Source organism: Gopherus evgoodei, chromosome 7 (genome assembly GCF_007399415.2).
Source record: "Gopherus evgoodei ecotype Sinaloan lineage chromosome 7, rGopEvg1_v1.p, whole genome shotgun sequence".
Classification (NCBI taxonomy): Eukaryota; Metazoa; Chordata; order Testudines; family Testudinidae; genus Gopherus; species Gopherus evgoodei.
In genome coordinates, this window is record NC_044328.1 from 73718635 (window position 1) to 73744516 (window position 25882).

The 25882-nt window shown below is 45.2% G+C and overlaps 1 protein-coding gene across 2 annotated transcripts in view; it reads right to left on the minus strand.

Annotated features, from left to right (window-relative positions):
* PAX2 (paired box 2) overlaps window positions 1-24726 on the minus strand; it is a 97727-nt gene extending 73001 nt beyond the window's left edge. For both annotated transcript variants that reach the window (XM_030569241.1, XM_030569242.1), the window contains exons 1-3: window positions 24056-24726; window positions 20233-20398; window positions 18924-19121 (exon numbers count right to left, since the gene is read on the minus strand). In XM_030569241.1, the coding sequence (XP_030425101.1) occupies window positions 18924-19121; window positions 20233-20398; window positions 24056-24098 (407 nt within the window). In that variant the 5' untranslated portion in view covers window positions 24099-24726. The remainder of the gene's footprint in view (window positions 1-18923; window positions 19122-20232; window positions 20399-24055) is intronic.
* Window positions 24727-25882: the final 1156 nt, after the last annotated feature.

The following is a 25882-nucleotide window of genomic DNA, read 5'->3' on the forward strand; positions in this document are numbered from 1 at the left end:
ATCATGATATTGTAGAGGACCTGAGTTAAATCATTTTTACCGAACGCAGTTATTTCCAAAGGGGGTGCTTTTATTCTGAAATAAGTGTTTGCTGACAGAATTGAACTGAAATAACTACCGGTGTGAATGAGAACTGATTTAGTTATTTTGTTAGTCTATTTACCATGTAGACAGGCCCTGGGAAGATAGGTTTGTAGGTAAGGAGATATAAAAGAACAGGGCCAAAGACATTTGTAAAACCTCCCTAAGTTATTTCTACATTTGTTTTTTTCAGCAAAATATGTGATTTAAAGAGAATACTTGATGGCCTGGGGTGGTATGAAGATTTTATGTGCACTTTTAAAAGAGGAATTGCAAAATCAACAATGAGCAGAGCAGGTTGGGAAATACAAAGAAAAACTTTTCTTTTCTGTTTGCAAAATTTTTCACTTTTGTATATATTTTTCCATCAAACTTCGGACATTTTTCATGAGATTTTTGAAATTAAAAAAAAAAATCCTCTGCATTTGGTCAAAACCCACCAAATTGTGAAAACTTTGGCAAACTGTTAGAGGGATTTTGGAGGGGATTTATCAAAAATTCAACACTATAATGAAAATTTTCATTAAAAATCAAAATCTAGAAAATGTCAACCAGTTTTATTCATGAGTAATGCATCCATCCTGAACTCTGGCTGAAAAAATTACCCTTTGTATCACCCACACCATCATGTGCTCTCTATTTACAGGGCTATTAACCTTTGTGCATATCTGTTATGTTTATATGTGCTTAAATTTCTATAGGTGTATGTGCTTATGGATTTATACCAGTGTGAATTTTGCAGGCTCGGTATTATGGTCACTTCTTGAGTAGTGTAAACTGTCATAGCTCCATTGAAACCAACAGAAATACTCCAATTTTTGACAGCTGAGGATCTGGTCCATTGTGTTCATATGTGTATATACAATATATCTATAGCTACATATGCGTCTAGATGAACAGAAATAGCAATAAATAAAACATGTATTTGAATCATTTCATGTGTTTGCATGCACATCTGGGTTTATTTGTGGGTATATACATCTGTATGTGCATATATTTAATTTGTATCTGTATATGCATTTGTATAGACATCCACTTGTGTTTGTGCGTCAATCTGTGTGTATGTTTCTACCTTTGTATGGCATCTGCCTCTGTGTTTTATGAATAGGGATAATGTACGTGTGTTTATATATTTGTGTACATCTCTCTGTGTGTGCATATATAGCTGCATATGTGGACAAGTGTTATGTATCTGGATGTGCTTATATTTGCAGGTTTATAGATGGTGTGTGTATTGTGAGGGGGATCTTCTGCATTAATCTCTGTGGTTTTGCGTAGCCTTCACAGCTCTGAGAGGCAGCATGGCCTAGTAGACAGGGCTCAGAACTGGGAATCAGGAGGCGCAGCTCTGCCAGTGATCTGTTGTATGACCTTGAGCAAATCACTTCACCTCTGGTTCTCCTCCCACCTTTCGTCTATGTAGACTAATATCTTTGGAGCATGGTCTGAATCTCACTACACGTGTGCAGCACCTTGCACGCTGGAGCCCTGATCCTGACTGGGGCCTCTAGGTGCTAATGTAGTTGCATTCTAATCATGCATATGCACTCACAAACCAGTGAATGTGTGTTTGTGTGTTCCTGGGGCTGAGTGTTTATCTCCCTACGCGTATGTGCAGGGCAAGGGGAGATGGCAATCAAAGAGTTATTAAATGCCAAGCGGATAGGTAATAAATCCCATTGATTTTACAAACTCCAACTTGTCTTCAATCTCCTTCCATTCTTTATCCTGGGGGCATTGCACCACAGCCCTATTTTAAATATCTTTGCTTCCCCTCCCCCTATACCTCCCCCGTGCCCCAAAAAAGTGTCAATATTTTATTTGGATTTTTAACTTCACTCCATAACAGTTGTTTGACCTCCTGACTCGGGCAAGTCACATAAATTCTGGGACTTTATTCAGGAGCCATGTTCCCGCTATTGAATAAGCAATTTGGGAGGGTGAATTAATGACTTGTGCTGCTGCTGGAAAGTCCCTGAAGAAATATTAAAATTGCTTGCAGACTGAATCAATACCCACTGAACACCCAGCATGAGGAGCTGGGCTTTTTAATGGCTATGAACAGAAGCGTTTGGTAGAGAAAGGGGAATTCCTACACACACGCACACACCTGACAGCATCCGCTCCTCCCCTGTCCTTGTCATCTCCAATAATAGCAAAATCCTTTTATGCACAAAAACTGGTTGCAGCTGATGTGTCCAGTGCCTGAAAAGCGACTCAGGGGCTGGTTCCCTTCTCTCACTCTCACAAAGACCATGTAGGAGTTGCAAAGACTGGATGTGCTGGCTCTGTGTTGTGTGGTTACACTATTGTGCGCTGGCCAGGGCACCTGAGTGGTTGTGTTAGCATCGGGGAGCACTGATGAGCTTGAGGGAGGTCTGCTGTTGTATTGGAGGGTGGGCTTGTGTCATTGTGACCATGTTTTATAGGGGTGCCCATTGCATTCCGATGTTGTGCATATGGGAGACAGCGGCATGGGGATGTCTGTATTACTGTGTTGTGAGAGATGGTTTTTGTGTTATATAAGGGTGTAGCTGTGATATGTTTGTGTCATGCGTGCTCAGCACCTTTCTCGCTCAGGCTTTCTGTTACTGCTTGTATTACTTTTGCAAGGGCGCTAATTTTCACCCACAGGCCCCCTGTGCTTATGTCGGCTTTTGTGGTCACATTTTAGGACTCCCTTTGAAAATGTAGCCCACATGGCTTGGCACTGTGTGTTTGAATGGCTGTGCTCCACGTTAGCCAGCTGGGCGGCCGTTATTGTGTATTAATCCCCGGGTGTGCGCTTTGTATGACTGCATGTCTGTTTCATTGATTTGATTGGGATGATTTTGTAATTGTGTGTCTCCGTGATTGAGTTAGTGTGCATCTCGGCGCTCCTGTGTATTGAATAATGATGACAGGGCTTGTGTTGTTGTTTGACTGACTAATGGCCTCGTTTCAGTGCTGTGAGTGAATGTGTCCTTCTCCTGTTTCCATGTCTTTGCTGGGGTTGGCTAATTTACACTAGATGATTCTTTAAGGTGCTCACATGAAGTATAAATGTCTCCTCAGCACCCAACTTGTCCTCTTTATTGAGCTGTGCTCGGACTACAGTGCTTGCATATGTGTGTACAAATAGGACTGTGTGTGAGAAAGGACATGGCTTGCAGCTGCTTGCTTCAATGAATATTGAGAAGTCACTTAATTGTGCGCATCTGCATGATTGTGTGTATGTCTTGTGTATATGTGGGTCTGTATGGCTGCCTGTACATTGTGCTGCAGATGTCTCTAGGCCCGGTGTGTGCACGTGCATATGTATTTCTCTGTGCATACATGTAGGAATACTTATGTGTTTGTACATGTATTACATGGCATGAATGACTGTGTGATTGACTGTGGGTGCACACATATACAACTATATGTATGAACTTGTGTAGGAACTATAGGTATATGCATGTGTTCGTCTCTGTGTCTGCAAGCCTGTGTCGTGTGTATGTATATATGTGTGTATGTTTTAAAAGATGCAGTATATATGAATATAGATATGTGTGTGTATGTGTACGTGCAACATGTTTTTCCCTTTTGTAGACATATTATAATCCACTATCCCACGACAACTGAGCCTCAGACTGGGCTGAAATCTAGGTCCCATGGAAATCACTGAGCGAGTTCCACTGTTTATTTTTATGTCAATGATGTGTATTTTTATTGTGTTTGTCTATTTGCTACATACCGTCAGTGCATTTGACACTGAGTTTTCCCATTAATTTTGGCGCCATCAGGGTTCAGTCTAGCGGCAAAGTCATCACAGGGGCATTAGAGGACTGGAAACTGTTTGAGGGAGCTCTCAGATTTGTTCCTTCACCGAGGTAGCCCATCAGGAGACAGCCTATACCCTGCTCTGATTACCCATGGAGCCAGCTGCAGTGTAGGGACTCAGCAGGCCAGTAAGTTTGGCTGATATTTCCCTGTGAGGTTTTTCACAGGGCAACTCCTCCTCGCACTAGCTAAGTCCTTGTGACTGTCTCTGCTACCTCCCTCTCGCCTCTTCATTCTCTCCCACTCTCTTTTTCCCTTCCGCCTCTACTCTCCCTGCCTCCCTTCTGCATTTGACCTTGAACATACAACTCTATTCTTAGTCCCCCCTCCTGTTACACACACACACACACCCCTCACCCCACTCAGCAGAAGCAGCACGAGGGTGGGTGGGCAGAGAGAAGAGACCTGGTTGAAAATAATTGGAGGCTGTTAAACAGAAGAACGCAGAATATCACTCGGGTAATGGAAATAAATTCCATTATATTTGCATTTTAATTTTCCACATAAACAAAGGCCCAGTGTGTGCCGGCTTCACCAGAATCACTGGCTAGAATTTAATTAGAAATGAAAAGTTTATAGGGCCCTCTTTAATGCGATTAATGCACGGTTAACATTTATCACATACATATGCTGGAATCGCCTTTTTTAAGCAACCACCATCCATGAAATGAATTTCTTTTCAACTTTTTTAGCGCGTGTGAGGAAGGCTGTCTCTGGTGAGGCGGTCCAGTGAGCACACTCCTGACAGCTTGGTAAACTGCAGCCCTCAGAGGCTCAGCAGCCCCTAGTTACCAAGACAAGTTCAAGGTGGCTTGGAGGGAGCATGGTCTAATGGTTAAAATGCAGGGTTGGTTGTCAGGGGATCTGGGTTATATTCCCAGTTCTTCTGCACGCTAGCTGTGTGACTGAGTTGCTCTCTGAGTCCATTTCCCAGGTGCTTTTTTAAAAGAGAAATGAGCCAAAACAAGGAATCTCATATCCAAAGCCCTTTGCATTTCAGGGGATCTTGGATCCACATCTCTGGATCTGAGCCTGGCTCGGTGGTTTGGGATCTAGGTAGGAGCCTATATCATAAGAGGCCTATATTCTGGTTCTGGTTCTAATGCCAGTCAGATATTTCCAAAGCAGCTCCCCTCATGAGAATTCTGCCATTTTGGATAAGAAGAGCTTGTGAGATTTCAGCACATCAAATCCATTCCCAACCCTATGGGGCTGATTCAGCCTCTTGCCTGAACCTCAAACCCTAACCTAAATCTAGTCCAGATTGGAGTCCAGTTACTGCCTCCTTGGCCCATCTCTACTAAATGGAATAATTGCACTTCCCTAATTCAGAGGAGCGCTGTGAGGTGAAATTCATTAATGTTTGTAAAGTGCTTTGAAATCTTCTGATGGAAGGCATTTTAGAAGAATGATCCTAAAAACCATGGTGGTGATAGGCCCATTAGAAATCCAGCTGTAGAAAGAGAGTCAGATAGATGATTATTTGCCCTTGCTCAGTACCTTCCCCTGACAGAGTAAGACACAGAGGTAAAGGGTCAAAGATTTCCACCCGTCCTGAGTACTGTGTGAATCTATGCTCCGACTCACTCCAGCATCAAGAGGGAATCGCACTTGTCGCATCACTGCCTCCTCCTGGAGCCAGGAGTACTACACCTGTCCAATCGCCTTTTATCACCTGCCACAGATATTCTTGACTGTTCCTTCCCACTTCCTGCCCCAATTCTGTGACGGATGGGACTCTCCAGTCACCACACCACACCACCCCATACCCAGACACTTCCATGTCTCTCTCTCTCTGACTTGCAGACACACAGAGTGATTAGACCGGGCCTGTGGACAGCCAGAGAGTGTTAGGGACGCAGCAGAGAAAGGGGGAATATGAAACCTCTATTGGTCCCTTGAGGAATGATGTCCTTTCCTTATCTTATCAGCTTCTCTTCACTCTTCAATTATAGTCTATTGAAACTGGCCTCTTAACCCAAACAAGATAACCTGGATAATGAGGAGGAGAGTGTGAGGGAAGAGGAGAGACAGGGACTGAGTCTGATATATCTTATACCACCCCCACCCTCATTTGTACCCTCCCTGCAAACACCAAGATACTCTTCCCCCTCATACATAAATAATCCACCAACACAAGCATTCCATACCACACATATACACTCTTCCAAACATAATGCCCTAACACCCCCACTCTGTCCTAGACACTACCATTCACACACACTCCCTCATGCACAATCTCCCACGAATACATACCTGCTGTGCTATATACACTTATCCATCCACATCATCTCAATATGCACACGCTCTGCCATGCTCACAACTGCATACATACACACTCACTCATACAGGCTCTCTCTCAATCACACTTTACCATGCCCACTAGCATACACAAATTCACCCATACAATCTCAAACTGCCATGCACACACTACTATGCACACACACTCGCATTATACCTACTACCCACCTCACACATACATATTTCCCCAAACACGTATATGTGATATGATTTCCATATTACAGCACACACTGTCCCCAAATGCATACAGAGCCTACTCCAAACACTTCCAGTGCTAATTGTACACTGCTATGCATATGCTGTCCCCAAACACACATTTGTGGTCCGATATACACTAACAAACTCCTCAGATACATTCACACTGTTGCCCAAATGACAGGATACCACACATATACTCAGACAGAAACAGATCCCCACAAAACCATTCTTCTAGCAAGTATCTATGACCACGCATGCACCGCCACATGAACTTAACTCCTGGCATATGCCCACCACAGACACAAGACGTTCTCATGGTTATGATGCTCCCCATTCCTCATATAGACCCCTAATACATACAGTCAAATTCTAGTTACAGACATAACACTCCCACACAGACACATTTCCTCATAGATCCACACACCCCCCTTCTATTACATGTTGTGGTGTAGAGGTCATGCCTCACCTAAATATCCATTACAGGGAAGAACATCTGATCAAACATTACGGGCCCCATGGTGCGCCCTCAAAAATGCACGTCTGTTGTGTTCCCATGCTGCTGCATTTGCATGCACAGATCAGTCAGCTGCGCATCTAAGTACCCAGTGGCATGTATGACTGGTGCAGTCAGCACTTTCTCTTTGGCAAAGATCGTCTTTTGAGTTGACACAAATGATTAGCCTGAATTGCCCCCTGCCTCTTCCTTCCATTCTTGCTCCTACAGGGCTTCTTTACCCTTTGCATTCCCAAGGATCATTTTGCCCCCTGCCTATCCAGCTCAGGAGTCGTTTCCCCGCACACACATTCACCTGTGAGCTGCAGGGTCACTGTCCCCACCAGCTCTGCCACTTGCAGCTGCCTGGGAAACCTCAGGCACCAACATTCCATCTGCCAATAGTGTAAACTCCCTCTACGCATCTCACGCATCCCTAAGATGAACTGGTCGGTGGCCACGGCAACGCTATGTACAAACACCGCAGATTTATTTTCAGTGATAATAATCTGGCCAAATCTTGCTTAGTCTTTCACTCTGTTCCTACCCCCTTGCCTTCATGAGATGCTTCTTTCTTCTCTCAGCCCATTCCACCCAGCAGCCACCTTTGCTTTCTCCCGCCTGCTACGGAACCGTCAGACCACAACACTCAATTTGGCAGCTGTTAAAGGGACAGTACCCCACATGCTTTGTCTATTTCAAACTTCTGATTTGCCGTTTGATCAGAGGGAGGATGGCCTGCATCACATTGTTCCTATTCCAATCTTCTTCCACTGCCAGAGGCATGGTCCCTGTGTAGGCAGTGCATATACAAACACACACTCTCCTCCCCCACCACAAATCCCTCTTCACACAAAAATAACCCCCTCCACATCCCCCCTATATCATCTGCCTCCCCGGTCATTTCATAAATAAAGGCCAACACTTTCAGTCTGCAGAATTAAAGTTGGGCTTCTATACCCATATTCAGGCAACCAAATGTGAATTTAAGAGCCTGACTTCCAGCACCATGCTTTGGAAATATTGGCCATAAATATTATGCAGCTGCATTGGGCTGCAGTGTTTTCTAAAGGCAGACTAGCCAGAACCAATCCTTTAAGAAACTGTTAGAAGAGCAATGGCTCTTTATAAGGTGATGGTCCCTTTAAGAGGCATCCAAATATTAATGTCTGACGGTTCCATGGCAATTTAAATCAAGAGCTTGGAAATGGACATTGATTTAGAGTATAAGGCCAGGAAGGCCCACCAGATGATCTAGAATCTATTCTGATCTCCCGTATCTCACAGGCCACCACCACCACCCATCACCTGCATGCTAAACCCAACAACTAAAATTAGACCAAAATATTGCAGTCCACAGGAGACTAGACTATTATGCGCCACAGACAGAGAATAGGAGGGACTAAGGTGCACTAGTGCTCGAGCTCCCTGCTATGGTAGGGAAATGGTTAAGTGAGATACCCCCAGATAATCCTGGCAAGTGACCCACACGCCATGTGGCAGAGGAAGGAGAACCTACCACCTCAATGTCTCTGCCAATCTGACCTGGGGAAAAATTCTTTCCTGCCCCACATAGAAGAATCTGTTAGACCCTGTGTGAGGTCACACTGCCTTGTACATCAGCCCCAACCAAAGGAAACAGTAGATATGTTAATTGTTCATCACAAAAATTAGAGCTCTCTGTAGCAAACAAAGGATTGGGATGTCAATGGACCCAGTCAGAAAATGGGGTTTCTGTTCTAGAAAAAATGGTGAGATTTTGAAGGTTTTTTCAATCTGAGTTTGGGAGAAAAAACCAGCATTTTGAATTTTTTTACAAAATAAAATTCTGAAAAAAAATGTTTTGGGTCAATCAAAATGTTTCATTTTGAGTTCAGTCCTTTTTTATTTTTTTCAATATAAAATAAGTAAATTTCAAATTAAAAAGGGGTTTCAAAACAAAAACAAAAGAAACTTTTCATTCTGAAAATGTTAAATGTTTATTTTCCAGTTTTTTCTAAACAAAATTTCATCCAAATCAATACAATTTTGAAAAAAAAATTCAGTTACATAAAAATGGCATTTTCTTCTGGAAAACGGTTTTAATAATTTGTTCTGACCAGTTCTAGCTGCTAACCCTTCTAATGAAAGGGTGTGGGGGGCAGGGGGAGAGGGGTGTGGGATTTTGTTGTTGTTGCCAGAAGCTAAACCATTGTTAAATCAGAGAGGCCAGATTTTGTGTAGAGCAAACTTGCTACGGAATCAGTCACACATTTTGTGCTCCGCTTGTTTATTTTGTCCCTTCTTCCCCTTTTTCCATTGCATTTTTCACTTTTCCTCCTTGGAAATGTAAAAAGCTGTTCAGGTGGGGCCAGGAACAAGGCAGGGAGAATGCAAGGTAAAGACTGTGATTGACTCCAGAGAGAGCACAACTAAGGGAGGCAAACCCCAGTGTATGTGTGTGCTGGGGGCTTGCTAAGGGCCCTGGGGAGAAGATGCCGCCCACAGCCAGTGAGATTATGGGAGGGGCATTGCTATAGGATGAGCACAGCAGAAAATGTTAAATTTCTGCTCTTTGGACAGGGGGATTACATGAGATGAGAACCTACTTTCCCTGGTTTTCCCCAATTTCACTCAGAGCTTTGGGTAAAGATTTCACAGTGATGTTTCTGAACGGCATGTTCTGTGTAACAGTCTATGAGCTCAGGGTTATACCTGCAAGCATGTTACACTTCCCTCTTGCTTTGCACACACATACGCTATCTACAACATTAGCCATACATTCTCCACCGTCAGACACACACATACACCCAAAGCCACAAGGAATACACTCATCCAGCCACATATACACACCTCACTAGCATACATAGCCCAGGTATATACTTCTCTCAGTTTACGCGCACTCCCTCTCCCCATACGTACGTATATATACCTCCCAAGGACTATGTGTTCCCTGCGTACAGACACTTAGATACGCACATATAATCCAATCAACACAAACACACTCTACATACAGTCCCTATACACAGGTCCACTATACCCACAATGCCACTCACTGAACAGACATACACCCCCAAAACCCACCCACAATTTACCTACACATATACACATGTGTACCCATCTGAATGCGCGAGCACACACACACATTCACTATTCCTCACACATATCTACAGGGACACAAGCACATATGCTGTCCACATATCATACATGGTCTCTTTCTTTTTCTCCCTCACCCCCAACAACAGCTAATCTCCTCCATGGCCCCGGTATTGAACTATTGTGTTGTCCATTTCCCAGTGACAAGGGGTCTAGTTACAGGGTTATTGATTGGTTTTCATGCAGACAGATGGATCCATCCTGGTTGCCCATCGAAACCCACCTCTCTGTGGGCTGATTGTTGCAGCTCCGGGGATAGGATTGCACAAAGAGACCACCCTCCACGCCAGCATCCTTCACCCAGACCGCAGATAATAATAAATGGAGCCAGGCTGAGCCGTAATAAAAGCAATTGAGTGGGTTACCTGTGCAGACGTGGATTTATACGGCCTCGTATTTGATGTGATTGTTTTATTGAGTTCTCAGCACAGTTAGGACCCATTTCTTTCTTTATTTTGTAGCACTAGCCAACGTCCACCTTTGATCTTTTTCTGAGATGTGCCCTAGGGGAACAGGAGTGGATGGTAGGACCCCTCCAATCTTGCTCTTACCTATAGGCTGATGCTGATGATGCTTTGGTGGGAAACCCCTAGCCACAAACAGCTCTCTTATTCTGCAAGTCTGATGGGCAGCTAGCCATGTATATTTGTTTAACCCTTAAAAAGCTAATTTTTTTTCTGGACTGCCAGTGAGAGGAATGTTGAGGTCTACTTTCTGATTTTCCAGAAGAGCCTCTACTCAGACCCACGCAAATGCAGTGTTTGCACGGTGCCTAGCACAATGGAGGCTTGATCTGTGAATGGGACGTAATACAAATGATAAATAATAACAGTAACTCACCCTCTTATTTGGTACCCACATTTGGATGCCCACAAATAATTGCAAGTGTAAATTTCCTGGGTGCGAGCGTTTCCGGGCGCATTCTGAAGCACTTGGGTGCCCTGTGATCTGATTTGCAGGTTGTAATCAGGTAGATGGCTGTCTATGTGGTATGAAACATGCTCTCAGATACCTGCACTGTGCAAATGGGAGTTTGCTTCTGAAAAATTGCTCCCTGTACTGTTTTATCAGAGGTGCCATGGTATTTGCTGTTCTTCTTAAAGCCCCAGCTACTGGGGTCAGTTGATTACATGAGATGCTCAGCTCTCAGTTTTTAAAAATGGTAAGTTTCTAGCCTTTGTGGTTGCACAGGCCAGGTCTACACTATAAACTTACATCGGCAAAACTACATAGCTCAGGAAAGCCCCACACCCTTTAGTGACACAGTTATACTGAGCTAACCCCTGGAGTACACAGCGCTATGCGGGAGGAGGGCTTCTGGAGCGCTAGAGCAGGGCATCTGCGGTGTTTTAAGTGTAGACCTGCCCAGAGAGAAGCTTGAAAAAGTGACCCGACGGCTCTGAAACTAGAAGACAACACCCCCTCCTCCTGCAACTGGATTATTATTATTTTTAAAACTCAGGATTTTTAAGCCACTCTCATGACTTTTGGGTCCTGACTTATGATTTCGGAGCACTTGGGCTTGACAAATCTGCCTGTAGATTGATAGCATATGACAAATGACCCCCGCACCCCCATTCTAATCAGCTTTTTCAATTTCAAAAATGATGGATTGACAAAGTCAAGCAAAAGTTTTCTGACTACCCCTAATCAGCGTCAAAATCATCCATACTCTGGGTGGGGTCTTCTACAGCATTCAACCTTGGCTTAACTCAGCTCCTATTGACGTCAACCCCCACTGACCTCAGTGGGGGCACAGTTCGGCTGATGCTGAGTACTTATGTTTAAGTGGCCCCTGACAACAAGAAGGATGCCCATGTAGTTTGCTGACTGAACCCTGCCTGCCGGACCCACAGATGGAGCACTGACAAATCTCCCTTGAAGTCGATGCCAATTTAATTCAGGCCAAGATCTCGCCTAGTTTAACTGTTTTCAATGTCAAATCCTGGATTTTTTTGCTATAACATGAAAGTCATTTGATAAGATGAGGTTACAGAGAAGCAGGGGTTTTTCCATATGTTTGCTATACGACTTCCTTTTGAATCAATCGTATTATCCTATTGTAAAGGTTACAGATGGACTATTAGATCCTCCAGTCCATTTCTCTAGCCAAGGCAGGAGTGTCCCCTACATTTTCTTGTGTTTTTATCCAGTCTAATTTTAAATATTCCTAAGCGGTGAGGAATTCCTGGGAGAGACAATTCCACAGCCTAACAGATCTCACTACCAGGAAATTCCTTTTGCTACTCCGTTTAAATGTTTCCTTTCTTAATTTAATCCCTTTACTCCCAGTATACCACTTTGTACAACCCTGAGTCATTTCTTTTCTCCCTCAGAGTGTCTGAACCCTTCAGATATTTGCAGATCATTTTCTTGTCCCCCTATTTATTCGTCTCTTAGCCAAACTACTTATTTCTTTACACATTCCCCCAAAGTCAAACGAGTTTTTCGGATCACAGAGGTTCTAATAAATGAAGTTTGACTGCATAGGACTCATTCACCCAGCACTGAAATGCAGCTGCCTCTCGAGTGTAGTACAGCAGCCATTCGCTATACGCAACAACTTGCACTAGCTTAACTCGCAACAACAATGCACCTTCTGGGACATCCATACGAGACTAAAAGGGTTGGGATTTTTAAAAGGCAAAATGTACAGAGCAGGGAAGATAAATGCCAGGAGCTAAGATCTCTCCTTTCCAGCCCCATTCATTGGGCCAGATAGGAAAATCAGAGGGAATATGATTAACTCAGTCCATGCATCATGATACAAACTGCCACTGGCCAGATGTGAGGAACACGCCAAGTAATGGTGCCACAAGCAAAAATGTAGTCCTTTAACTGAAACAACATTGTCTATGACCTCAATTTTATCAGCCTGTCCTTTATTTGCAATGATGGAAAGAAGGTAACACTGGGTTTGTGTGTGACCTGGGGAATCTGGGCTTAAAAGGAGGATGTAATGAAGTCCTACAAGACCCAATCACATTCTTCACTCAGTTGAAAGCAATTGGGAATAGGAGCTGCTCTCCCTGAGGTGGAAAATTGAATGGAAGCCTGGTATCCAGCATTAGATCAATGGGGAGATTTTAAAAGGTGCTGGCCCCTTGCTGGGATCCAGAAAGAGTTTCTTTTGTGTGTGAGGAGAGGTGCCAGATTGAGAGACCTGAGAGCCTATTTATCCAGACAGCAGATTCAGCATTAGGGCAAGCATTCCTCACCCGTGCCCTCGGTCACTGGATTACAGAAACCCACCTCGAGTCAGAGGCTTGTTCACTGTACCTGGGTGGGGGGGGGGTTAATCCCTGGCCGCTCTGCTGAGACAACCAAGAAAGTGAAGGATTAAGCATCAGCTATGGCACTATGTTTATGTGATGTGGACACTTGCTGATTAGGAAATGGATTGAGAGGCACCAACTCTTTTAATATAGACCATGCAGTAGTTGTTACTTTCAGTCACTATTGACCTCACTCACATTACTGGTGCTCTGAGCTATCCAGAGTCGTCAGAAGAATCATTATCCATTCTCTAGATTTCACATCTACTCAGTGGGATGTGGAAGGTGGCAGGGACTCCAGGACTCAGCCCCAAGGGACAAAGATGGGTATGGGGTTCTTTTGGGATAACTCACAGATTGAATTACAAAAGTTGTGTACTATAGAGGAAGAGAGAGAGGGGTGTGGATAGAAATTAGATAGATAAAACGATGGGTGTGTATGGGGACGGATGGATGGATCAATCCTTGACTGATGTAAATCAGCACTACTCCAGGATTGGATCTGTAATAATTCTACTTTGAGCTATATGGGATCTTTTAGGTAAAGACTCACAGCTCTGGCTTACAAAGGTAACTAAGTATCTTATTTCCATTTTACAGAGGATGAAACTACCACACAGAGAGATGAAGTGAATTCCCCAAGATTACATATCGAGTCAGTGGCAGTGTCGGCAAGAGAACCAAAGTATTCTGACATGAAATCCCCTGCTCTGACTGTTAGAGAAGGCTGCCTGTGGACACTGATGGTTTATAGCCACATGCTCAATATTTCCCAATACAACAAACACAGTTCCAGGGATGATATCAGCAGACTCAATGTCTGTCTTTCCATTTGTATTTACAAAAGAACATCATAAAAGGAGGCAGTGTGGTTATCTACAATAACTACGACTCACTGGCCAATTATTACATAACATAACAGAAAACATTTTCCAAAACCAATCACATAATTCTAGAAGTGCACGTATACTAGATACTTCTTGGGAGGGGATTGAAAAAGCTTTATCCTGCCACCCAGCATGACAGCCCAACTGAGGTTTATCATGTCCAGCAAACTGCATGCCCTGCTATACGAATCAGAGAAACACACAGTTCAAAGGGTAAGCATGCAAACTGACCATAATATTATTCCACAAGCCTGTGATTCCCACATTCCTCAGATGGGGATCATGCCTGTTTCTCACAAACTGCAAATCTAATAGTACTGAAAGCCACCTCAGTACTGGAATGGAGGGGCACTTTGTCTGTGGGCTGGGTTGCTGTGTTCCGCATTTGGGAAACTGTACAGTATATTGAGTGTTAGAGGGAGGTAAAAAAATAATGCTTAGAATAGAATGGGGGTTGAATCCTTAACTATGGAACTATGAACATGGTTCCATGATGTGCTGTTCCCATTAAAGCACACAGCATAGCTCGTACAGATCTCAGTGGGTTATAACATGCACAACCTGGGTTCTTAAGGTTCTCCGAGAGCAGCAAAACAAAGCCAACACCCCTATTGACTTCAGATAGTCTGGTCCCAGTGGGAAGTGATATCCGACACCCCAGTTCAAACTAGAGAAACCACTGTACTGCTAACAGCAATGCAGACACAAACCCAATTTAAACAGTCCACGTTTAAGTGATCAAAGATAACCAGTCTGCTTCCATGTGATAATGGAAACTCTCTCTAGTCCTTTGAGATCAACATTCTTTGCTTGCTGTGTTGATGGAACTGAAACTTTATGTCACTTTATTACTTCTCAATGATATATACAATATCTATCCTATAGGTATATAATATATTAAACCTGCACTAATTATTATTATATAATATATGAAATGTGTACTAGAAATCTCCTATATTAGACAACCTCCTGTCTTGAGATCACCAATTGAAGTCTATTTTGTCCATTGACTAAAGCATTGTGTATATGTATTCACTACCATTAACAGAAGACCACCAACTGGTAGCCAAATGATTTTTGCTGGTGTCTTGAGGATTACGATAAGTTTTTCAATGTACTCTATAGCTAAAACACAATGTTGCAGCATACAGGTTACATCAGCATAAGTTTGGGATGATCGTGTTACTCACAAGTGGCCCAGACGAGAGTGAGTTACAATTGTTGTCCCAAATACATGCTGATCAAACTTTTATAGTCCAGCATGTATTATGTAGGTGCCACAAATTTAACAGAAAATCGATTTGAAACAGTTTTAGGAAGATTTTAAAATTTTCACATTGACTATTTTTTGTATCCTTGCACCTAGAAACCCATGTGCCTTTGTTAGTCTTAGTCCAGCTGTACAGAATTCAGAACGAGCAAAATCAAAATGTAATTAATACATTTTCAGAACCTCTTAAAATGCCCTAGAATAGCTTTTTTTTTATACATACAAATGTCACACAGGGCTTTAAAGTCTAGTATATTTGGTCTTTCCAGGAACAAACACTATTCTCATTTCCCATTAGAAAGCTGGGATTCTGCCATTTCTGCAAAGATCTCATTTCTAGAGCCCCTAGATACTGGACTTTAAACCTGTCATTAGTGCATGTCAGAAAACTGCCCGCGCTGGACTTTGGGCCAATACAGTTTTGGGGGTAAATTCCACATTGCAAGGGAAATGAAATGTTTTTGTGGCAGGTTGGTTTTAAGAAATGGCATCTGTCTGAAGCTGTTCAGGGAGTTGGAATGTTAGAGTAAATCCAGGGAGGGCCAAAGTGGTGATCAGAGGGCGGGTGAGGTAGACACAGATGCATGATAAATGCAGCTTGTCACATGACTTAGCAATTTATCACACATATGCGATGTCTACATGATCTGGTTATTTTGAAATGTTTGCTTCGACAAAGGAAGAGAATGAGAATTTGCATTTTAATTATAAATGCAGTCCTGTCTCTTTCTGCTATCTTCCCGGTGTTGTTCCCACTGAAGTGAAGGGTGAAACTTGCATTGTTAACGGCAGCAGGATTGGGCCCTTGTATTCTCTCTATTTCCTGTTCTGCTGTGGTTCTCTCACAACACGCTGTTGTGTTCCTCCCCAGCACACATCCTAAAATGGTGCTTTTTCTATCATTGGCTGCAGGCATTAAAGGAATCAATTCCCTGCCAGTCTGGGATTCTGGAATCCCCACACAAAGTTAATGGGTAAATGGAAAGGAGGTTGGGCCTGCATTATGAAAGAGATTGACGAGAGTTTTAATCACCAGAAACTGAAAAGATCCCATTCTTCCTTGGCAATCTCACACTGAAATATCGCAGCGGCAAGAATTGGAGCATCACAGTTGGGTCTATCTGATATAATAATATTTACCATTTATAAATCAATTTACATCCCCAAAGATTTTTATGAATGTTAGCTAAGTACGATGTCCCCGACCCATCTGAGATAGGTCATTATTATTATCTTCATTTAAGAAGTGGGGAAATTAAGGTACAGTAACTTCAAGACAGCACAATAAGTCAGCAGCAAAGGTATGATTAGAGCTCGAAAGCATGTGGCTCTGGTCTTGTACACGAATACAACATCGTGCGGCCCGCTGCAATGTGCTACTCTTCCCAAAAAGGTTACAAGTCCCTGCCTTCAGTGGCTATTGGATGTCAATTTGCTTTGGGCTACCTAACCCAGCATGCATGTTCCAGCTAAGCAGACTGCATCTTTGCCCCTCTCTGAAAGAATGTGCTGTTCCTTCAAAGAACCTAAAACCCTTCCTCTGGACTTCTGGGGCACTGGCTTAATTCCTTTCAGGGATATCTGGCTGTCCTTCCACAGCTGCCTTGTAAGGTGTCTGAATGTCAAACTGTTATTATTTCTATACCTGACTGAGAGAGTAACAGGGACCTGGAGGTTTTTTAGGAGGGTGTATAATTACCCGATCAGTATTATGTTACCCTGTTCATAACTTAATAACCATTTTAATACAGATGGCACACACAGGGATAATTTCCTGGGGTAGCCGAGCAATATATTACAGAGACTGTGTGTCTGAGGGAATCTTCTTTAGCCAAGGTACATTCTACCAGCTAATTCTACCTGCTGTTTTCAAGATGATTTGGGATAATTTCATATCATTTGCAAAATATTTAAAGCTATTTATATAAGATGCCAGTTTGGGAAATACATGCTGTCTGGGTTATTAGACTTATTTTGATAAATCTCTCACGGACAGCACAAGACAAAAAATACTGTAGTGTTTCCCCAGTGGTTATTTTTCCTGATGTTGGTGTGAACATACAGGGTTTTTCAAAATCCTGGCTATGCCTAAGTGTATGCATGCATGCACTAGATACTGCCATGCTGGTCAGTGTGCATGTGTCTTTAAGGTATGTGTATATATACTTCATGTAGTGTGTGTGTGTGTGTGTATATATATATATATATATATTATTCTCTTGGGGTAGTATTTGTATCTGAGTGCATAAATGTGTATATTTTTGTAAGTGCCTGACTATATGTGTTACAATATTTCTAACAGCATGGCATATGTGTGTGCAAGTATGTACAGCCTTGTGTATATTTGTATCTTTATGTTATTGTACCTGGGCCAGTGTGATATTTCCATGTGCATGCATAAGCGTCTACCTGTGTGTTGCCAATGTGTGCTGCAGGTGAATGTGCATGTGTGTGTTGTTCATACACGTTTATATGCATCACAACATCTTGCAGCATTCCCCATTTTGTCACCTGGCATATATCCTTTTTGCCACTAAAGAAAGGATTCTTTCCCTCAGGGTTGTGGAGGGGTGGGTGATTTGTTTTACATTCATTCCGCTGCAATCAAAACTTCTGCAAGGGGATCTGTGCAGGTTTGAAACAGCAGCTAGACGCCTCATGGAGCTCTTCCCTGCCTTCAGAAGAGGCGTCCTTGCTGGTTTAGCAGCTGCCCGGGGGGTGGGGTGAAGGAGCCTCACATTTGGGAAGCTAAGTCTGTTTGTTTAAGATAAACAAACATTTGGTGGTTTAATGGCTCAGGAGTGCGGGCTGTGATTGTCTTTAGATATGGGCGCTTTTAATCTCACAGTCTTAATTACTGAAAACACTGGCATCCACTGACACGAGGGAAGGAGCGTTAGAGAAGCAGGACAGAAGGAAGCAAATCTCCTGGCAGGTGCCTACCCTCGCACTCCCAGCCCTGCCATGCACAGCCTGGCAACACCCCGCGGCGCGTACTTTCACCCAGTCATTTCACCCATCTCCCCGCCCAGCCAGTCCTCTCCGAGGGCGGCCCGCGCGCGCTGTCTCCAAGCAGGTTTCCAACACCAGCAGGCCCCAGGAGAGGAAAGCCCCGGGCACGGATGGGGTGCGCTGCCTCCAGGGACTAGCCCAGTGACGCCGGGCCTGGGGGAGCGCCAGGCTCGGTGTTGGAGGGCTGGGAACTCCAGGGCTGCAGAGGAGGCGGGCGCCTTAGAGGGGGAAATGCTAGCGCCCCCCGGGCCGGGGAACCCGTAGGCTAAACGAATTGGCTGTCTGCCTGCTGGGAGAGCTTTATGGGGGCCATAAAAGGGAAGTGGCGTGGGGGGAGGGGAGCTGTGGGAAAGGTGGGTCAGGCTGGGCGCAGGGGAGGGGGCTGGACACGGAGGGACTGGCCCAGGGCAGCGAGCCCATGGCCGGGCCCTGGGCAGGGCGCTGGGTGCCGGGCCGAGGGGCGCCCTTACCTGTTGATGGAGGAGACGCTGGGCACCGTGTCGTTGTCGCAGATGCCCTCGGCCAGGAGCCGGTCCCGGATCTCCCAGGCGAACATGGTCGGGTTTTGTCTCTTGTACTCGGCGATTTTATCCACTACTTTGGGGGTCGCCACTTTGGGCTTGGAGCCGCCGATCACGCCGGGCTTGATGCTGCCCGTCTCGTAATACCTGCGCCAAAGCAGAGCGCGGTCAGTGCCCAGGGCCTGCTCCCCTGCCCGAGCTCACTCATACCTGGCCACCGGCCGCCATGCGATGTCCTCCCCACTGCCAGCGACCCCGCACCGCCCCCGAGCCCAGCAAATCTAGCTGCCCTTGCAGCCGAGCGGAGCCTCCCCCGCCTGGGGCCTGGGGGCGCACGGCTTCGGGGAGCCATTGCCTGTTTCCCGGGCTGCCTGGCGCGGGGGACAGTGGAGGTGGGGCTATGCCCTTGGGCAGCGGGGTGTGTTGGGGGGCTCAGGGGCAGCGGAGGTGGGGCTATGCCCTTGTGCGGCAGCGGAGTGTGTGTGTGTGGGGGGGCTTTTTCCACCGAATGCCAGGCCCAGCCAGCGATGGGGAAACAAAACGGAAACCGTCCCCCGGATAAAATCCAGGGCGGTGGGGGCCGGTGAGGGGCACAGGGAGACAGCGGAATGAACCCCTTTTAGCGGATGTTTTCTCCTCCTTCCCTGGCCCCCTATTCTTACCCCAGCCCCCATCTTTTCTCTCTCCCGCTGGAACTGCCTGGCTGTGCCGCAGGAGGTGGAGAGCGGTTTGCTTGGCCTGGGTGCGCAGTGGGGCTTTCGGGGTTCCTGGCCCTCTCGGCTCATCCCTGGCCTTGGCACCCCCACGTCCCCGCGTGGCCATTAGCTCGGCACGGTTTGGACACTGCTTTTGCAAAGGGCAGGTCGGAGGATAGCCAGGAGGTTCAGACACAGACAGCCTGTTTCCTTAACCCCAAGGCCGGACTGAGGCAGGTTCCCCCACCCGATCTGGCTCCCGGGAGATTTCACACCAAATTTGGTTGCGACTGTTTTTTAAGGCTGCTCGGCAGAGTACGAGTGGGGTGGGGATTTCTTCCCCTTTTCTTTCCTACTCACAAAATGTCCCTGCTTCAGGTTGTTTCCCCGGCAAAGGGGAAGGAGAGGTGGCTATTGCGGCGGAGGGGTTGTCCTGCAAATGGTACTTCTCCCCTTTCGGGCTGCGTGACAACCCGTGGGCGCACAGGCGGACCCCGGGGGGACGGGAGAGGAGGCTGTTTGGAGGAGGGGAGGGGTACACACGCTGCTCGCCCGTGCCTTACCTGCCCAAGATCTTGCTGACACAACCGTGGCTGACCCGCAGCTGCCTGGAGATGTCACAGGGTCGCACTCCCTGGTGAGCCAGCTCGACTATCCTTTGTCTCACCACGTCAGGTAGGGGCCTGCCATTCACAAACACCCCCCCGAGCTGGTTCACTCCCCCATGCCCTGCTGGGGAGAGAGAATAAAAAACACAACAACCCACGCACCCCAGAAACAGACCGTTAGTCGGGGACAGTTAGCGACCAGGGGTAAAATCTCCAGTGACTAGCTATGAATGGAGGCGATGGAGGGGGCGAGGGTTTGGGGAAGGACAAGAAGGAAGGACGGAAAGAAAGAAAGAAAGAAACCCTAACCCAGAGGAGTGAATTTCTAACGAATATCACTTTCCTCCCTTCACACACCCAGATACTCTCCAGCGGCAATTGTGCCCCTTTATTCCCAGGATCTCTGAAACAGCCTGATGGAACAGCAGCATTTCAGGGGCATTATTCTGGGGACGGGCACGGGAACAATCCCAATCCCCAGGCTCGTGCCTGCTCCAGGAGTTGGGAAGAGATTTTCTCCCGAACTCCTGAGTTTCTCTTCTAGCTGCTCCAGGCAGAGCCCTTTCGGATTTTCCCCTCTTTCTGCGGCTGCTCCTTCCTCCTCTCACTTCATTCCCGTGCCATGATTTTCCATCACATTCCCTGCTGCATTTAGTTCTGCGCCCCTCACCCCGGAGAACTGTTACCTGGTCTAGCTCGTTTTCGCCATTTATTTTTGGATAGATAGATAGAAAGAAAGAAAGAAAGAAAGAAAGAAAGAAAGAAAGAAAGAAAGAAAGAAAGAAAGAAAGAAAGAAAGAAAGAAAGAAAGAAAGAAAGGACGATACCTGTCTTTGTGTCCCGCAAACGGTTACAGTTTATAAAAACAAAACCTCTCTCTCTATCTCTTATAAGATTTCGACCTTTTAGGGGGGAAAAATCCGCCAGAAAAAAAACAACCTCGCCTTGATTTTTTTTAAACAAGGATTCTGTTCAAGGGGAAATAAAAATACCCCATTCAACCCCTTCAGACAAAACCCCAGCTCTGTCTTCCATGGGGCGCCTGGGTTGCCTTTTTTTTCAGTAATAATTCGGATGAATACGGCAAGGATGGGCTTTGCACCTGCTAAATGTTGTCAGGCAGGAAGGCTGCCAGGAATGAGGAAATATCTTCATTCGGATATTAGCAAAATATGAGCCGCGTTTGTGACGCTTGCACCTAAGTGTGTGCGCCAGAGCTATACTACAAACGCGCATTCGTAGATATGTATAAATATTTACAGAAGGTGTATCTTCATTTGCCATGATCCCTATGTATCCGTATCGATAGAACTGTGCAGTATGTGTATACTGTGTTTAGAGCCTTCCTTTCACACAGCGTTAACCTGCTGCAGCTTCTCCTGGAAAGAGATCTTCAGCTGGTTTTGCAGGTTGCTGAAAAATGATCTGTTTATATTTTTGCTGATTTTTTTTTCTCTCCTGCTTTTGACACTGACTTATTGGCTCTGAATTTAGTGGGAACTCTCATTGCCCTACGATCGATCCAAGTCCTTCTTCACAAATAGAGTTTTTTCATCTCTCAGAAACAGCCCCCCCATTAACACCTAAGAAACACCCTCCAAACTGCCTTGCACCTAATCCCAGGATGGTTTCTTTAGACCGTTCTTTTTGGCAGGATTAGTTATTTTTTAAAACCTCTTCGTGAAAAAAAGGCTTGGGATTATTGGGTGGTGGTAGTGGACGTTTCTTCCTGTCCTCTACCTCCCCCAACCCCCCGGTATCATTTGGGTCTTTCTTGAATGGTCCGTGTGTGTGTTTTTTCTTTATTTGTCCAGACCACCTTTTGCACATGTTGCCTCTAAAGTTACAAGCCAGCAGTTTCTTCAGCACCTCACTGATAAATAATTCAAGGCACCTTTGATAACTCGCATTACAGAATATTAAAAGGCATCAGATGCAAAAAAAGATTAAAAAATTAATAATTCAAATTATTGCACCCAGTGTTCCCCCCCCGGGTTTGCTTTAATTTAGATCGGTCCCTTTCAAACCTTATTACACTCTCTCTCTCTCTCTCTCTCTCTCTCTCTCTCTCTCTCTCTCTCTCTCTCTCTCTCTCTCTCTCTCTTTATATATGTGTGTATATATATATGTGTATATATATATGTGTATATATATATATATATATATATATATATATATATATATATATATATATATATATATATATATATATATATATATATATATATATATATATATACACACAAACACACACACACACACACATCTGTCCCTTTGAACAGAACACATTCTATAGTCTGTATACATGTGCGAGCGCGTCAGGAAGTCGGCGCTCATGTGTATTATAATTGCCTGCTAATATATGTATTATGTATTATATAAACGGCCCAAACTGAATCATGCTTTTTTTCAAAATTCGGCAGCAAAAATAAAACGTTCCCAAATCTCACTGGGTTTTCTTTAAATCATCAGCTGTGTTGTGAAATATTTCTATCGATTAAATATATTTTCCAAATTAAATTAAATGCAAAGGTATTGCAATCAATTAAAAAAGAAACCCGCTGGGGTGCAAACAAAATATTTCCAAACACTGGGAGTATTTTCAGATAATATACTTGGGAAACAATATTTGTTCCCTAACAAAACCGCTCAGAAATCAGCAATTTTGAAAAAGAAATAAAGCTGCAGCCAACCCTTTCCTTGTGCTTTATATTTCTGCTCTTTTTCGTCTTGCAAATCATTTTTTAAAACCCCCAAATACTGTAGAATGTATCCTTTAAATATTGGGTTTTTTTTATACAGCTGCCAAGGCAGCGTCTTGAAAAGTTTCGCCGTGGAAAGTTACAAATTGTTCTTAATTATTCATTTCCTGACTCAGTATGGTCTCTAGCTCAGATTTTTATTTTTCTTCCTGTCTTTTTAAATCCCTGAATTATTTTTCCTGCCTGCGGTTAGCTCATATAATTGCAATTTCATTATTACAATAATTGTCATGGGTTGTTTTTTCCTTTCCCCCCTCCTTCGATGGAAACGAGATTCTAGTCTGAAAACATATCAAGAATCCACTTTCTTGTATGTCAATAATGCATTTAAAATGCACCCCAGGGATCTTGTAAATAAATAAATTTAAAAGAAAAAGAAAAAAAGGAGGACGGTGACTTCTTAATAACCCTCGAAAATGCCAGATTTCCCAACAACATAATTGTCCTCTTTCTTCCACTAATTCATCCTTCAAACAAACAATCACCTTCCCAGTCATTTAAAAATGACATTTACCCCCTCTTCAGTTTAAAGAATAAAAAAATTACAGGGAGATCTGTGGCTCCACACATATCTATGTATTTAAAATTTAAAAAATAAAGCTTTGACCCCCGTTGCAGATTAAAATATAAACGATCAAAAATACAATTGGACACGCGTCGGCATCAACTACTCCCCCTCGAAGGCACAATTTGCAAAGTGGATTTGGAGCAAGACCTGATTTGGTTGTTGTTGTTCCCTTTCACACACACACACACACACACTCATTCCCTCCAGCAAGTTTGGGTGTTTCCCAGGCTCAGGGATACCCCTTGGTGGGGCTCTTCGCCCAAAAGGAGCTAGGGAGCAGCTGTGGCCGGTGGTGGCAAAGCAAGGCAGGGGGTTCGGAGCCCACCTTGGCTGGCGGAGGCGGCGGACGGCTGGGAGGATGGCCTGGACAGAGGGTCAGGTGAGGAAGAAGGCATGGGGAAGGAGGCATGGAGGGATGCAGCAGAAGGAGCTGGGCTCCGGTACTCACGGTGCATTGCCGAGAAGGGGTCTGCCTTGCAGTGCATATCCATGGGGAGGCAAAGGAAGGGGAAGAAGTCGGCTGAAGCCGCCGTGTCGCCTTTAAAACTCAACTTCAAGACTTAGGGGAGAAAACAAAAAAAAAAACAAAAAACCAACCAGCCAGCAGGGCGAGGGAAGACAGGGGCGGGCGCTCGGCCCTGCCCGAGGAGCGGAGAACTTTCCGGGGGCAGTGGACTGGGAGCTGGCTGGAGCTGGGGCAGAGCAAGCGGAGCCCGGTGGTTCTGGTCAGCGGCGTCCCAGCGGGCAGCGAGAGGCAGCGGCCCGGGGGCAGGTGGATGTCATGGCTGGAGCGCTCGGGTCAGATCATCCCTGGCAGCCGGGTCAGCGAGGGGCTGGAGGCTAGAGCGTGTCGGAAGCAAGGTGAGGATGATGACGGTGGTGAAGCAGCAGCAGAGGATGATGCGGCTTCCTTCCTCTTCCTCCGCCAAGTCTGGGGCTAGTTCATTTAAGTTCAAAGTGGAGTAGAAATCCCCGGGATCTCTGAGCAGCGGCAGCCCCCTCCCTGCGTCCCCTCGCCTCTTCCTGCTCCCCAGGCAGAGGGTCCCGCTCCTGGCAGACTTTCTCGCAAGGTGGGATGTGTTTGCGAGGAGCTTTGGCTGGAGAATGGAGCCTCCTCTCCCCGCGTGTGTCTCTCTAAAAGCTGCAAAGCCCCCTCCAGATCTCTCCCCCCCACCCCCACCCCCACCCCTCCTCGCCCTCCCCCTTTGCCGGGAGATGGATGACTTGTCAGACAAAGGCAATAGATTCCAACACTCTCTGATTCGCCAGCGCGCGGAGACGGAGCCCGGGCGAGGAGGTCCGTGCTTCTGTCACTCGGGCAGAGGAGAGGGGGAGGGAGGGAGTGCCAGGGCGCTGGGGGTGAGGGGGAGAGAGTTGGGATTAAAACTACAGAGAAAAACGAAACTACCAGATAAGACAAACTCTAGATAAGGGCTGCAGAGGGGACGGGGCTCTGAATGTTTAGGGGACACAGGAGGATGCGCTGAGCTTAAATAGCCTGTTTCCCTGCTTTGTTTGCGGCGCCTCCAACTCCCCTATTTAAGCACATTCTCTCCCCCACGCGCACACAGCGCTTGTCAGTTTTCTCGGCCTTTTTTCTTTTGCTTTTTTGCATGCTCATCCGCCGATGAAAGTGCTTTCCGCCATCAGGATCCAGGAGATCTCTCGAGCTAAAGCGGCTGGGATTTGATACGCATCAAAGCTTTCTTGGTGTTTAACTTAACCCCCCCCCCCTCCTTATTGTATCGCTTTGAAGTGGCATATTTGGGACTGGGAGATGACAAATCCGGGGGTTACAAAGTTTCTCTGGTTTTGCGCGCGCGTGTGTCAAAATAAGGAAAATAAAATAACCTTTCCCCATGTGTTTGTTTTTTTTTCAGGCAGAGGATGCATAAAGTATTTCGGAAACGGGTCGAAAAGTAAAAGAGGCGGCTTTGACCTAACGAGAAAACAGAAGAGAAACGCCTGCCTGGGGATAAATAAATTCACACGTGAAAATGGGGCAATGTGCTGTGAGCTAAATTTTTGTTTCCATATGTGTTTATCATCATATGAAACGCTGTTCGTTTCTCCTCTTCCTTTCTTGGTCCCTCCTTCCCTACCTCTTTGCTTATCTGTCACAAAATAACCCCTTTGTTTTCTGACTGAGTAAGTAAAGAATCTCCGAGAGATCTTTATGAAATATTTTCCACCATCTCATAAATCATTCTGGCACTTCAGCTGATGTTTTATCTCTCTCTTTCCCCTGAGTTTGCAAACCCTGATTTAAAAATCT